This window comes from Nelumbo nucifera, chromosome 2 (assembly GCF_055504915.1).
Source record: "Nelumbo nucifera cultivar China Antique chromosome 2, China Antique-T2T, whole genome shotgun sequence".
Lineage (NCBI taxonomy): Eukaryota > Viridiplantae > Streptophyta > Magnoliopsida > Proteales > Nelumbonaceae > Nelumbo > Nelumbo nucifera.
The window spans coordinates 58,085,241-58,101,672 of NC_142650.1; the positions used below are offsets into that span (position 1 = coordinate 58,085,241).

At 36.2% G+C, this 16,432-nt stretch overlaps 1 protein-coding gene across 3 annotated transcripts in view; it reads right to left on the reverse strand.

Moving 5' to 3' along the window:
- The window catches only part of LOC104586180 (coiled-coil protein), an 81,247-nt gene that overhangs the window by 12,691 nt on the left and 52,124 nt on the right, over positions 1–16,432 (reverse strand). For all 3 annotated transcript variants that reach the window (XM_088897355.1, XM_010243337.3, XM_088897356.1), the window contains 7 exons: positions 13,713–14,273; positions 6,554–7,104; positions 6,402–6,465; positions 6,165–6,267; positions 5,844–6,019; positions 3,798–3,923; positions 3,552–3,622 (listed from right to left, as the gene is read on the reverse strand). In XM_088897355.1, the coding sequence (XP_088753481.1) occupies positions 3,552–3,622; positions 3,798–3,923; positions 5,844–6,019; positions 6,165–6,267; positions 6,402–6,465; positions 6,554–7,104; positions 13,713–14,273 (1,652 nt within the window). The remainder of the gene's footprint in view (positions 1–3,551; positions 3,623–3,797; positions 3,924–5,843; positions 6,020–6,164; positions 6,268–6,401; positions 6,466–6,553; positions 7,105–13,712; positions 14,274–16,432) is intronic.

Sequence of the window (16,432 nt, forward strand, 5' to 3'; positions counted from 1 at the left end):
AGGAATAAAGAGTTGTTGGGGAAATGGGTGTGGAGGTTGTCGCTGGAACAAGACAGACTCTGGCATAGAGTGGTCGTTATACATGGAATGGTAGACAATGGTTGGTATGCGGGTCTTGACCCTAGGGCCTCTCGATGTTCTTCTAGGAAAGTTGTTCATGAACTCCTACCTTATATCCTTCCTGTCTTCAAGTTTGATGCTTGTGCAGGGAATAAAGTGTTGTTTTGGGAAGACACTTGGGTCAGTGAGTTTTCACTTAGAGATAGGTTCCCTACCCATTACTCCCTTTCAGGCAACAAAGAAAAAGTAATCTCTTCCATTTTCATAAATAATTCTTGGGATTTGAGATTGAGGAGAGGGTTAAGGGAGTTGGAAATGGAGATGGTGGATGAACTTGTTGCTCTCTTAGGGTCGGTTTATTTGGATCAATCTTGTTTGGATAGCAGAATTCGGAAACCCTCCACCTCTGGTGTCTTCACTTGTGCTTTTTTTTATAATGTCCTTCTCCAGTCCTCTAACCTTGTAGAGAATTTTCCAACAAAGGAGGTTTGGTGTAGCCCTGTTCCTCCAAAAATTCGGGCTTTTGTTGGGAGGTTGCACTCCAAAAAATCAATACCCTAGAGTTGTTGCAAAGAAAAAGGCCAAACCTTTGCCTTTCACCCCATGTTTGTAGCCTCTGCTTGGGTTCTGGTGAAACAATCACACACCTCTTAAGATCTTGTCCTTTTGTGTCTTTTAATTGGTCTTGCTTCTCTTCTCTCTTTAGTTGCAGGTGGACCCCTCCCCCATATGTGGTAAGCCTTTTTTACCAAAAATTTTATAGGTAACCGAAGAAATGGAGTAGAATAATGTGGAGAGCTACAAGAGCAATTTGTTCTTTGGTCAATTTGGGAAGAAAGAAATAATAGGATCTTTAAGAATACTAAAAGCTCCAAGGAGAAAATTGTAGAAGGAATAACTATTAAAGTTATTCACTGGTTGAAAACAAGTCAGCTGTTTAAGGACTTTTCAGCTGATGACATTTATAGAAGATGGGGTGAGGTGGCAAGTACTACATTCCTAAAGACTGTGGTGCAGAAAATGTGGGCCCTGCCAACTTCCCAAAACACAAAGTTGAACTTTGATGGAAGCTCTATAGGTAATCCGGGCCCGTCGGGTATAGGGGGAGTATTTAGAGATGGGGAAGGCAGAATTATTGCCATGTATTTGGGGCCAATAGGAGAAGGAGATTCTTTAAGAGCAGAGGTGATGGCTTTACTTCAAGGCATAAGATATGCCAAACATTTGGGACTACATCAATTGGAGATTGAAGGGGACTCTAAGCTGTTAATGGGGTGGATGCAGTCAGGTTGTTTGGGAACATGCAAAATATAGACAGATGACGAGGGAAATAATGAATATAACGAGGGAGATTGGTGTGTGCTTTAAGTGGACAAGAAGGTCAGCTAACGGGCTAGCAGATACCTTAGTAATACAAGGGACTGTAAGGGAGAACATGTTTTGGGCAGTGCTGTAATGAGTATGTAAGTTGGGTCAACTTCTTAGGAGTTGACAGATGTACCTTATCATAGTTTTTATTTTAATGAAGTTATCGTTTCCAATCTAAAAATAAAATAAAATCAAGCATAACATATAAAATATATTCAAGCATGTAAACTCTTAATCCCTTTATTTTTTCCCAATTGCATTACTTCAAATAATTAATGTGATGTTAAAACATTATGCATTCCTAACTCTATGAGCCGCCTTTTGTACCAAGACCCTTGAGGCAAGCATAAACAAGTCCATATTAGGGTCTTAAATTCTTAATTCGTATAAGAAAATGTTTTATAACATAAAGTATCTTTTAAAAATATCTTTTATTAGGATGAATGAATGAGCAACATTTGCTCACTTCCCTAGCTCACCGAAGCTCCAAAAAACCCACATTTGCTAATGTTGTTAATTCATTCGTCCTAATAAAAGATACGTTTAAAAGACACTTAAAGTTATAAAACTTTTTTATAGGGATTAAGAATTTAAGACCCTAAAATAGATTTGTTTAGGCTTGCCCTGAGAAGCTTGGTCAGGGGTCCAGAGCGGAGCCCCCAGCCCAGCTACTAAGCACACAAAAAAAAGAACAAGTGTTCAAAAGGCGCACACTTAGGCGCACCAGGCTCCAGGCATGCGTCTTTTGAAAGTGTTGTGCCTGGGACCTAGGCGAGGCGCATACCCTAAAATATGCCTTGCTTGTGTGCCTAGAAGCACGCCTTTTAAATTACTACGCCCAACAAACCCTTTTCCCAGACAAGGACTTGATTTGCTTGTTGTGCAACAGAGAGAATAAAGAGGAGCATACCTTGTCTCAAAGAACCATTCAACCTAAAAGCTTAAGCTGTTAGGTGAGGTCCTTGAATAGGTTGATATTCTCTAATACGCCCCCTCACACGAAAGCCCATTGGGCTTGAGGTGTGAACAAGCACAGGCCCACCCATACCTTGTGCTGAAACTTAATTAATTATAATGGAGGTAATGAGGATCAAACACTAGACCACTTGGTCAAAGTGGCTCTGATACCATCTCAAAGAACCATTCAACCTAAAAGCTTAAGATGTTAGGTGAGGTCCTTGAATAGGTTGATATTCTCTAATACCTTGTATTAACCTTTTCACCCTTACACCACCTATCAAGTTCCATTCTTCAACAACCCATCTTTCCACCAATTCCACAGATGAGTTTTCTCCAATAAAATGACCTACCATTTCCACATTCCTGCAAAAACTCTTTCTTGGCCTCAACCCATTTCTCCAATGTCTCAATCTAGAATACCCTCTCCTTGCTTCTAAATGAGTAACTCCCCTCTGGCAACTATCTTCATATTACAAGGTTCTTTGCCTCATCGTCATAACTTAATCTAACCTCTATTCTTGTTCTAATAAAGTAATAATATGAGAAAATGGAGGAGACAATGGAGTTAGATGTAGGTCATTACCCAAATAGATGGGATCAACATTAGGAAATGGCCTCCTAGTGAAATGGGAAGATTTCAAGGGTATTTTTCCAAATCTTGTCAATATTGCAAGCCATGCTTTTCTGGCTTCCCCATTTCCATGATTACATCTATGGTCCATCTAATCAATTGATAGTTTTTCTCTTTTCTTTTTGGCCCAACCCATTGATAATAATCCACACTACAAGAACATGGATAAGATGAAAATCTCAAAAGCACTAACGGTCTTCAGAATTGAAAGCACTTATATAAGTGAACTTCCAACTAACATATTCTCAAGCACAATTGCAACAAGGAGAAAATAAAAACATTGAAGAATACCAATAGAAAGAAAGAAAGAATACCATGATGAAAAATCAATTGAAGACTACTTCCCTAATGTATTATACATCAACTAACTAATAGTTCTTGTCCTTTTGGTGCTTTTCGACAAGGAAATAAATTCTTTCCAAGGCACCAAAAATATCTATTAAAGGAATTTCGGCTTTTATATCAAATACAATGTAAAGACTTCCAAAAAAAATAAAATAACCCATTTAACCATAGTTATCATCATATCTACCCATTGATATGAAGAAGCAATCTTGCAGTTGTCCTATGAATGTGCTCTGAGAGATCTGGCACAGAATCCACCTGATAAGAACATAGTTTTTTTTGAGTTTCAAGTAACATATAAATATTTCAAAAGAAGTAACTTCAATGAAAGAACAGTTTACATATGACAAAAAGATAATAACATAATCATATATCTTTACGAGGGAAAAAACATGACTGGGTGCTTTTATCAATAATAACAGAAAAAACGCACCAAACTTGCATAGAAGTCTTCAACAATAGCTGTATTATTTTGCAAGAGCATAGACTGAAGATGAGCCTTAGACTGATGCAATATCCTAGCAACAAGAACTATTGACTCAGCACCTGCACATCTTTCCTGCAACAGAGCAACAATGTTACTTGCAGATGCATCATGATATTGTGATGGTGCATATGGTCTGTCTCTGATAATACTCAACAACTATGAATCTTCAAGTGGCAATCTCTAGGGCCCTAAATATCTAAAAACTTAAAGTGTAAGATCATAATTTCAAGCTAATTCAGATGTCCTTACATTGTAATATCGTGCCAATTTTTTTAGCTGATATATAGATCAAATTACCCCTATTTTTGTATTTGGTCCATCTCTAATTTTGAGGGTAAAAATGTAATTTGAACCAAATTCCCTCTAATTAGGTCTTATATGTAAGGTATAGGTATTAACTCCCATTATCTTTCATTGAATCTTTTCTTGACCAAATTACCCCTATTTTTGAATTCAGTTCTTTAATTGTGAGAGTGGAAAATGTAATTTGAACTAGTACTTTCCACCTCATCAAGTCTTATATTTACGGTATTAACTCATATCTCTCTTACGGAATCCTATATATGAGATTTGTTTCTCATCAATAAATTCTATCAATTGGATCTATATAAAATATAAAACCCATCCTTTTTCCAACCAACCCAAAAATAAACCATTCTTCCATCTTGGTTGCAAGTAAGCAATTCAACCATTCAATTGTATAAAAGAAAATAAGCGTGATAAAAAATAGTAGTTTTTATTGATATTCAAAATAAAACACAAAATTTAAACCCAAAATGAAATTGTTTTCCTATTTGGTGGTGGGTCAACAATTCAACCTTTTGGGTCAAATGTATCAACACTCAACACCCTTGACATCAAAATTAAATAATAAAAATTTAAAAAGATAAAACCACAAAAAATTAAGCAAATATGAAAATTCACTAACATTTTATATTAATTATATTAAAGAAAATAATTGTGTTAAACCAGAACTGTTTTTATTGATGATGGAAATGAAATACAAAACTTAAAACCAGCCAAAACATGAAATTATTTTCCTATTTGGTGGCGGGTCAACAGTTTAACCTTTTAGGTCAAATGTGTTAACCCCCGATATCATAATTAAATAATCAAAATTAAAAAAGAACATAAAAAATACAAAAAAGATGAAATACACAGATATTTTTGTAGAAAATATTAAAGCACATTTCTAATATTGTATATTAATCATATTAAAGACAAAAAGTGTGTGATAAAGAATTAATTTTATTGATGATGGAAATAAAATGTGAAACTTAAAACTGACCCCAAAAAGGAATTGTTTTCCACTTTGGTGGTGGGTCAATAGTTCAACCTTTTGGGTCAATTGTGTTAACTTATTATGTCATAATAAAATAATAAAATTAAAAAGATAAAAAACACAAAAATTAGGAAAATACAAAAATTTTGTAGAAACATTTAAGCACATCTCTAATATCATATATTCATCATAATAAACAAAAAAAAATGTGATAAATAAGAATTATTTTTATACACATAGAAATATAGAAATATAGAAAAAGTATTGAAAATTTTGGAAACAAATTATTAATATCATCATCATTTAAAAGCCACATGCAAAGCATGTGCAGATTTACTAGCAATAGCATGGATAAAAGAGAGCAAAGATGATGAAAGTTCCAATTATTCAAGGATAGAGATAGGTTGATCCACTTTACACAACTCACAAAATGTTCACCCATTCCCACCATAAATTGAACAAGAATATGCTACAAGATTTTGAAAGAACAATGCAATAATTGTAAAATTATTTTTTCTCATTCAATACATTTCACAAAAAAATTGATGCATTTGCATCAATAAGATATGATATGATTTCGTGGACCCTAACAGTTTCTTACAATAAAATGAATTTCAAAAGAATCTTGCAGATGAGAGGAGCAGTCATATCGATAAATTTTCCAGCTCAGACCCCTATATAATATATATATATATATGTTAAATGAATACCTTCAGTCCAAATGAAGTATTTGGCACATGGCTGGGAGGACTAGTAGGTGTTACATCAAGTTGCAAGAAAGTTGTGTTTGAAGATGCTGATGAAGCGGAAGAAAATGAAACCATGTGGGGTTTTATCCATTGATCACAGTCTAGTGTTATTCTAGCTATCGCCATCTTCAGCCGATCTGGCAGGGTAAAAGGAATAATCCTGAGAATGTACGAATTTTCTTGAATGGCACAATAACGCATACCAAATAAAGTGATGTTTAAAACATATAGCAGAATGGACTAGCAAATAGAAAAAGAAAATCAAAGAGCGAAATATCTCACGAGATGGAGAGTCTGTCGTGCCCTTTCCACTAGGATATGTGTCTCGATGACCAAATGTTTCAAATATAAAATGGAAATAAACTTCAAACAATTGGCATATCCCCTGTAAGAAACTACTGGATGAGAGAGATGGGAGGGAAGCTGAAAGCAGCCTTGGATATGACATCATTGCCAAGAAAGGAAAATAAAAAGAAAGGAATGAACGGAAAAGGAAAAAACAAACAAATTAGAACATACCTTAAAAAACTCAAGGTTAGCTATTTCCAATTTCTGCATTAGCCTTGCATATCTGTCCATCAACCTATTTACATGGAAACATTCCAGCTTAAAAAGTCTAAATGTATAGAAGAATTAAATGTTCCTATAACTCTAGATGCAGAGAATCCCACCTTAGAAGACAAAGTGAGGATCCTGTTTGTGTTGCAATATCTTCATCATTCCAATGTGAAGAGTGACCTTTTGAAAATTTAGGTTTAGAAATCCTACTTGGGAGCTGACTGTCCTCATCGATAAAATCTGCAAGAAGATCTTCATTTTCATCTTCAGAAAGACTATCGCGATGCATATCATGTTCATCACCAATTCTTGGAGAATTGCCAATTCTTGGAGAATTGTGTAAAATATCCATAAGTTTTTCATCAGATGACATTGTGCCATTAGACAGTGAGGGAGAATTCAAGCATTCTTTGGAACTATTGCTCAACTTCAACAGAAAAGGGTTTCCAGCTTTAAGCCAATGAGCAAATCCATTTTCCTGGTTACCACTTTCAATGTGGTCAGGAGATTTCTTGGGATGAAGCACCCGAATCTTAGCAGAGTGACCATCAGATGGAACAATTAAAGGTGCTCCATCACCCACAAGCCCAGCTAAACTAATAAATTGTACTGCATCCGGTGACATTTTCTGCCAAGTCTCCTTCTCCAAAACCATCTTCAGTGCCTGGATAGGGCAAAACAATCTTAGTCATACTCCAACTACAGTGAAATGTAGTGTGAAGACTATAACTTATGAGTTCAGTATAAAAATGCAAAACAAATTGATCAATATGACCATTTATATTATATTTGTTAAGTAATGGACTTCTATTGTAGAAATGTCAAACACACAGATATTAACTTATAACCTAAGTGAAATGATAACCAAATTGAATTTTACCTAAACTTTTAAATCAGCATGGCATTTGCAGAGAAACAAGAGAATGGCTTGAACATTTGAAAAGTAAAGATTAGAAATCCAAAAAAGGAAGCACTTAAAAAATCCATAGAATATATTTTCTATGACAAGCTGATCAATTAAGAAGACAAGATCACAATGTGTGTTAACCTCTTCAAGAGCTAATTTGAAATTGATCCACAGGAGCAAGAAGTTGATTCAAACTCTCTCTCTCTCTTCCAGGTGCTTATCAAAGAAAAAAAAATAACTTTCAGGAAAAGGCACACTGAATAAATCTCCAATTTCATCCCTCAAATATCAACTTTGGTTTGCACATAGTATTCATGCCTCCAAGATTGGGATGGAAAGCAGGAATTCAGAAAGGCAGTTCACAAGGATAGAAAAGTTCTCTTTTTTACATGATATAATTCTTTGCCCTATTCTCCAACTAGCAAGGTATACTTTGCAACAAGATGCATTTACTGGACTAACCCAGTCACATTCTCATGCATGTCCAAATTTGCTAAGACTTAAAAATTTTTCCTATAACAATCATTATCTTTCATATTGAAACCCTAGGTACTTAGCCCTTCCTTTAAATAGCTTATTTTTGCATCTACATACCAGTGCCTACAACTGTTCAATAAAATTAAGTTTCCCATTTATCCTATATCAATTTTTATTTTCTCTGCTTTTTTGGGATCAGTAACTGATCAGGATCCCATTAAAATAGAAACAATGAATAGCGATAGGCATAATAATACAACCAAAGATATCAGCTTTCACCTAGATAAGAAAAGAGAGCTACTCCCCACTGCTACAGTGCCACTCTCCCCACATAAACAATCAAAACCAGGATAACCAGAAACAACACTAACGCAAGGGATAATCGCCCAATGCAAAGCTTAACTATTAAGATGGGAGCAAAGTCATAGCCTCCCTGAGATGATTTTCAAGTTGCCAAGGACCATCTTCTCCATTTCTAAGCTAATTGATAACTGTCCATGAGCATCCTTCTACTAGTAAGTCCCATAAGCCCAAGGATCTGCCTGATCTTAAGGCTTCAAAGTATAGGTAGCATTTTTTCTCATTAATTTCCCAACACCAGTGTACTCTGAATACAATATAAAATATCCCCCTTACAATCTCTAAAAGACCCACCAATACATGAGTTGTCAAGGTTTCCATTAGTGCAGGGATCAAATTTTTTTTTATCTGATTAGGAAGAAGAGAAAGCAAAGCAATGACCCTAAAGTCACTTGTTGATGACAAGTCTACAATTTGCCACCCACTAATAATCTCACCTATAAAAGACACTGAGAACTCGTCTACATCCTTACCCAACTGATAACTCAAATGGAGATGAACTTAATCAGTGCCACCAGAATTTGAATTTTGTTGGAGAAAATTCTTGCAATGGCTTTCTCCTAGTTGTAACTCAGCTGAAATTTAGCATCTCACGGAATGAGTCTGTTGTTAGAGTGGTTCTATATTATTAAATGTACTCTTAGTGTAACCAAGGGTAGACTTGTAATTTTACCTCACTTTAAGACACCCTAATATATAAGTCACAGTGGGGTGCCGTCACTCATTATGATTGCCTCAATCTCTGTCCTTTTCTCTGATGTTTCTTCTTCTCCTTTCCTTTCATTCAAACTATATGTTATCAGTGCAGTAATTGACAGGAATCTGAAGCTCATGCAACACTCTTCTCTCTTATTCTTTCTCTGAAAAAGGTGGAACTTACTAAATCTGGAATAGGGATGATTGGGTAAGGCAGTTCTTCCTATTCTTTCTCTTCCTTTGGTCATAGTACCAAAAGCTCAATCTTTTGGGTGTCTACTCATACTGTGAATGGAGGTCCAAGGGTTTGAAGGAGGTATCTTCTTGATGATTCTGGTCTAATATCACTTCAGCCTGGTGGTTGTTGTATGTCAACTTTCCTTTTCAGCCTATGTTGATCTACTGAATGTACCCATTTTGGCATGAAGATTAGTTGATGCTAGAGGTTTTTTATTACTGCTTACTATTGGTTTATCTATTGACTGTGGTAGTAGACAGCCAGTTGCTGTTTCTTTTTTTGCTCGAAGTTTTTCTTGGACAGCTATCTTCAGCACAAACAAGAAGAGTGTCTCCTTTCTAGATGGTATAAGGGTTTTTTCTTGGACCTTTTAAATTGTTTCTCGGTGGCTGTAACTGAAGAAAGGGTTCTCTTTACTGCTGTTTATTGAACTGCAGGTTGATGTTAGGTGCAGTTCTTAATAAGTGGTGTCTCTTGTTGGTTTGTAGTGGTTCCATCATCCAAGGATAAAGTTAGCTACTGAAGACTGTCATTTCAGGAGTATCTGGAAGTCAGAATGTACTCAGTTCAGGACCTCATAGCCAGAGGGACCAGCTTACATTGTGCATTCTCATGAGGCAAACTTGAAGAGTAGTGCATGTCCCGTTGAGCCAAGTATTATTCCTTCTTGTGACCCAGTTTGTGACCTTGATGTTACCATCGCCATTTGTAAAGGTCATGCACTACTAAGCATCCTATCAGTCACTTCACCACTTGTAATAACATATCCCCTTCACACCGTGCTTTCTTATCTATTGTTTCAAATGTTTCTATCCCTAAATCTGTTGCAAAGTCCCTAGAATCTCCTAAGTTGAAGAACGCCAACTAGAGGAAATCAGTAACCTTCACAAGAACAACACTTGGGGTTTGGTAGACCATCTTAAAGGTAAAGAACCTATAGGATGTATGTCGGTGCTCTCTATTAAGCATTGGGTAGATGGTTCAATAGAGAAGTATATAAAGCTAGATTGGTCCTCAAACACATGGAGTTGATTATATAGAGATGTTTTCTCTTGTTGCAAAGACAAACTCCATCCATGTGCTCCTTTCCCTTGTTGTTCATATTGGCATTTACGCCAAATGGATGTCAAAAATGCTTTTCTAAATGGTGATGTTGAGGAAGTATATATGATTCAGCCCCCAAGTTTTTGCACTAAAGAGATAGAAGGAAAGGTTATTTGTCTCAAGATATCTTTGTAGGGTTAAAACAATCTCCCAGAGCTTGTTTTTTACAGGGGTGTTCATTGTATGGTCCAAACCACAAAAACGAACCAAACCAAACCGAATTTTTAGTTTGGTTCAGTTTGACGTTTCCCTAAATTGCAGTTTACGATTTCGGTTTGGTTTATTGGATTTTATAAACTAAACCAAACTGTAAATTGTAAACTGAAATAAAATATATAATAAATAATTATATAAATATGTAATGTATAAATATAATATTATATATAATATCTAAACTGAATGTATAAAATTATAAATATATAATAAACTCTGATATTTTATAATAAAATAATAAAAAGTATAAATTTTTAACTTTTAGGGGTGATATTTGGGCTTTCTAATTGGGTTAAGCCCGATAGAATCATAGAATGGCCCAAAGTCCCTAAACCATATTAGAAACCACACCAAACCATAATAAAATGGTTTGGTCTAGTTTGGTTTACATGCCAAAATGGTTTGGTTTGGTCTGTAAAATTCTCAAATTGTAATTTACTAGTTTGGTTTAACATCTTCTCCAAACCGGACCATGAACACCCCTAGCTTTTTAGGTTAATAATGTGGTCAAGTAGGTTGGTTTTAAGTAGTGCTAGAGTGATCATCTTTGTTAAGAGAAATGGTAATTTGATAGCTATGTTGATATAAAATGATGACATTGTTTTTTTATTGTAAAAAGAAATGTTCATTACAAGAAAAAGGAGAATTTGTAAAAGAAGAGGAGAAAAAACTAGAACTATTAGTCTGCAGGATGGTGGTGGGAAGGAAAGTGATCTGGCAAATCCTCAAGGGAAAGAGCTGAAAAAGCTTGGTGTGTTAGAGGAGAAGGCTTGCAGGGATGAAAATGAATGCTTTGAGGTATCTATGGATGTGATTCCAGAGGAGAAGGAGATGAAGAAGGGAAGCTTGGATTTGAAGAAATTAGTTGATAAAAAGGTGGAAGTTTGCAAGTCTCTGGGCTTATTCTTTTTGGGAGGTGAGACTTTTGTGAGGAGAGCCTTTGAACACTATGAATGGAAGAGGAAGGAAGAAAGTATGAGGGAGGCTTCTGAAGTGCTAGGAGGAAAAATATGGGATGAGGAAGGAGGTCTGGAAGAGTTTAGAGAGGTTAAAGATTAATGTCCCGTTGGAGATTTGTAGTTGGTGATGTATTTGTGCAAGATTGGTTTCTTTCGAGCTCATTTTTTTTTCTGAAGCTTGTTCAAGTATAGGTGGGATTTTTTTTGTCGATTGTGAGGAGTTATCTTAACACCTATCATTTGGTTGTATTCAGCCTTTTCTTTTCTTTAATAAAATTTTCCTTTTTACTTATCAAAAAAAAAGAAAATTACAATCTACTCAGGGACTGCAACAATCCTTTCAATCTTCCAATGCTCGTCTTCAAACACCCATTTGTTCCTCTCTTTCCAGATGGCCAACAGATAGAAAATAGAATGCAACTCCACACCACCTTAGCCTTTTTACTTCCTAAGATTTCTGCCAGGGTTTGGCTGAAAAACTTGCAGACTGAAAAGAACTGAATAGAAATTCCAACAAAAACCAGCAATCTTATAGGGGACGTACAAGTGAAAGACGGATTCATCCTGCTCTTCACATATAACAAACATTGGCCAACTTGAAACCCCTGTTGTTTAAGTGATCTGTTGTTAAAACATTCACCATAACAACCAACCACACAAAGGCTTCCATTCTTGGAAGAATAGGTTTTCCCCACACACCTACACATTAACTTCCATCCAACTGTGACCTTATTAAAGCAGAATAAAAGAACTTCATAGTGAACCTCCCATCCCTGCACTCCTTCCACCAAAGTTCATCCCTTGAAGAACTTTCAAATTTTCAAGCACACCCAGCAACCTGATACACTCCTCCACCTCCCTGTCCAGAAGAGGGGCCTTCTGAATTTAGGGCTCTAAATCAACTGATCCCCTCTCATCTCATAGCATTGACTGATTATGATTTCATGGTCAGCCAACACATATAACCTTGGGCATAGCTCACTCTTTACCAACTCCACACCAATCATCTACCCAAAATTTTATTCTAGCACCATCCCCCACTATAATTTTAATTAAATTCTTGGAAAAAAAAGAGGTGCTAAGTGAGTGAGGATGATATTATTATCATGAGGAATTGGGAGTCAAATATACAGAAATTAAAGAATTCAGGTTGCAAGATCAAATAAGGCATCTTCATTTCCCAGAGGAAGCACATCTTAAATCTTCTTAAGGACACCGATAAACTAGGAGTTAAACCAACTAACACTCTCAATGAGAAAAGTGGTGATCAGCCACTTTTTGATGTGAGGCAGCTTCAGAGGCTTATTAGTAGACTTTTATACTTATCCATGACCAGACTGGACATAGCATATGTATTTGGGGTGTTTAGCCAGTACATGCATTCACTCAGGACTTCCCATCTTTCTGCAACAAAGAACGTTCTTAGATACATGAAGAAACATCCTGGGACAGGTACTCTTTCTTCCAAGAATGGACACTTAAGAGTGGAAGCTTATAACAATGTTGATTAGGCTGGATCAATGGAAGAAAGGATCTACAAAAAATTACTACACATTTGTTAGGGATAATTTGGTAATTTTGAGGAGTAAAAAGCAGACAGTGGTTGCAAGATCAAGTGCTGAGGCGAGTATAGAGCCATGGTACATGGTGTGGAAAAGATTTTTTGTCTCAAGAATATTCTGGCTGAGTTGGGATTTAAGATTCTTAGGCCAATATCACTTTACTGCAACAACAACAAGGTAACATTCAACATTGTTCACAATCTAGTGAACTAGTGATCATGAGAGGACAAAGCACATTGAAAGTGGACAAAAACTTCATCCCTGAGAAATCTGAGAGTGAAGAAATCTGCATTCCTTGTGTGAATTCCAATAATCAGCTAGGAGATGTCTTCACCAAGGGTGTAACTAGTACTCGACATGTTGATCTTTGTAACAAGTTGGGGATGATAGATATATACAACCCAACTTGAAGGGGAAGTGTGTTAGAGTGGTTTTATATTATCAAGTGTACTTTTAGTGTAACCAAGGGTACACTTGTAATTCTATCTCACTTTATGACACCCTAATATATATGTAAGAGTGGGGCACCACCACTCACCATGATTGCCTCAACTATATCCTTTCTCTGTTGTTTCTTCTTCTCCTTTCAAGAAACACAAATTGCATCATTAAGTTTTATCTGGAGAAAACAATATGCTTAGTGCTGGAGCATGATAACATATTGATATAAATAATTGGGAAAAAGCAAAGATATGAAGTGTTTGTGAAGAACGCATGCAAACAATTAAATAACAATGAATAATGAAGCTGGCATACATATATATTTTGCCGATGAAAGGCTGCAAAATAATTTTCACAAACAATCTTCAATTTCTGCCTGAACTCTAGTGCTTCAACTCCACAAAGAGCTTCTCCCGCTAAGATGAAGACATTTAAATCCTCATAATTCCTTAAGAATTGGTGCACACTTATTGAGCAAACAGAAGGTGAAGAAAGCAATACTGATACACGGCTTGTTGTAAGTTGCCAAAGGTTCTTTCGCCCTCTCTGTAATGTCTGCGCAACAAATGCAATAGAATCTTCCCTCAGCTGATCCCATGGGGAACCACTGCTCGATGTTGTACTGCCACCATCTCTTGCCTCATAAATTAGTTCTTGAGTACCTGAGGATGTGAACCCAGTGGTCCCAGTCAATTCATTCACAGACGAAGTACTTCTAGATTCTACCTCCGAGGATGAAACCAGCATTCTGTCCATGGATTCAGATAGAGAAACATCAACTTCTTGGGAATTACTTGAAGTTCTTGCTATTGAAACATCTGAAAATCCAGAAGTGTCACTTTGCTTCTGCTTATTCAAGGGCTGATGTTCTGATTCCTGAAACAATGAGGTGAAAATTCCAAGAAAAATACATACATCATAGAAACAATGAATCAGGAGAAATACCCAAAGGAGAAAACAACTTCACATACAAAATGTTATAAAACAATGGAAGGCCAAGAAACCACCATGACACAAAACAAAGATGGAGCATCCACAACAAAGAAAGTAAAAAATAAAAAATAAAAAAACTCAAGAATAGATGCAAATAGTTCTAAAGAACTAGCAAGGACCCAATCATATGCAATATAAAACATATATCAGTAAAAAAAAGTGGTCAAAATTATGTTGTAGAGCTCAAAAATGATGGTGTGGAAACTACAACAAATACAAGCCAGGTGCAGACAGATTATGTTATTCTAGAGCACCAATAACAAATCTGCTTCTAATTCTAAAATGATCAAAAACCTTAACAAAAACAATCTTTTCAGACTCCCAATAAACCTTGTAAAATCAAAACCCAGATCCAAGATCCTCTTCCCAACAATAGAATAAAACTTAACCTCCTGCCTTGCCTTTACTTCAAAGGTTCTTCTATTTCTTTCTTTCCACACTTCCCGACAAACTGCGAAAGGAACACAAGACCACATAATTTTTGCTTTCTTATTCCCACATAGCACCAGCCAAGATGAAAAAAAAAAATTTCTTTGGAAGATCTTGGCGACCAAAGCTCAAAACCAAAAAGTTTGAAGAAAAATCCCAATACAATTTTTTTTGATAATTAATTCCCATACCAAATTTGTGTAGTAACATTCAAACTCCCACTCCAACTCGCAAAAATAACACCTAGCAGTTAGTTGAATTCCTCTCCGCTTTAAATGATCTCGACTCGGAATGCTGTCTAATGCTACCAATCAACCAAAGGCTTCAGCTCTAGGAGGAATCCCATGATTGGAGTCTTCTCAACCTGATTCATTGCTAAAGCTTTGAAAAAGGATTTAACTGAGAAAACAGCATCCTTACAATCTTTCCACCTTCTTGAATCTGATCCGTCCAGCCACAGCTCAACTGTTTGTAGTTTAGTCAATAACTTTAAACAATCCTCCACTTACCCATCCAGAAGTGGTCTTCTAAAAGTAGGGCACCATATCATAGAACCTTGATTTACTTCAAAGCATTGGACAATTGAGACATTTTTCCCACTTAACCTATAAACCCTTGGGCATATGAAAGTTCATGATCTCTTTCCATACAACCACCCTATAAAAGATTATGTCACCTCCTTGGAATCCCAGCCAAAACTAATCACACCACACCATACTTGCAAGCAGTAACTCTTCTCAAAAATGACTCTTCAACCCCAAACCTCCACAACCATTTCCCCAGCAAATCTTTGTTAAGAAGCCTACCCAATGAATCTCCAAATCACCATCGTTCTTAGCCCTGCACACCCACTCTCATTTAGCCAAATGATATATTTCCATCACCGTAATATTCAACAAGAACTCCAAACTGCATCCTTTCAATTCATTATGCTACACCGGCCAGGATTTTTGAGCAAGGACAAATAGTAAATAGGTAGATTAGAAAGAACACTCTTGACTACAGTGATTCAAGTAATCAACCTCCAAATGATAAAAATTCCCTTCCCACCCAGCCAATCAATTCTATCTAAAACCGGCTGCCAAGTTCAGGGCACAGAAGCTTTTACATCAATTGGAAAGCTCAAATATGATAGTGCAGATTCACCCACTAAAACAACCCACAGCCATCACAAACTCCAACTTAAACTGAGCAATTGATGAGGCAAAAAAAAAGTAAAAGAAAAAAAGAGGAAAAAAAAGTGAATTTATTCTGTTTTGCATGTTTTTGTAGTAGGACCCCAAATTGTTGTTTTTGGGTAGCTTTGTCGACAGTTTCAGACCAGGGGTATTTTCGTCATTTTATAATTCAGATTCTGGCCAGGGGCAGTTGGGTGCAAATCTATTGGGTTTTGGTCTCTTGGGTTTTTTGTAACAAAAGTTATCTTTCGGGGGTTCATTTGAAGTTGGTTTTGTTCTTAAGGAGTTGCTTGTGAGAGGGAAACATTCTAGGGGCTTATGTGTAAATATTTTAATTGGCTTCTCCAACAAGCCATTGGGTCTTATAAAAGAGAAAGGGGTTGTTTCTATAGGGGTCTTTTTTGGGGTTCTCTTTTGTTTGAGATGTAGCTCAGC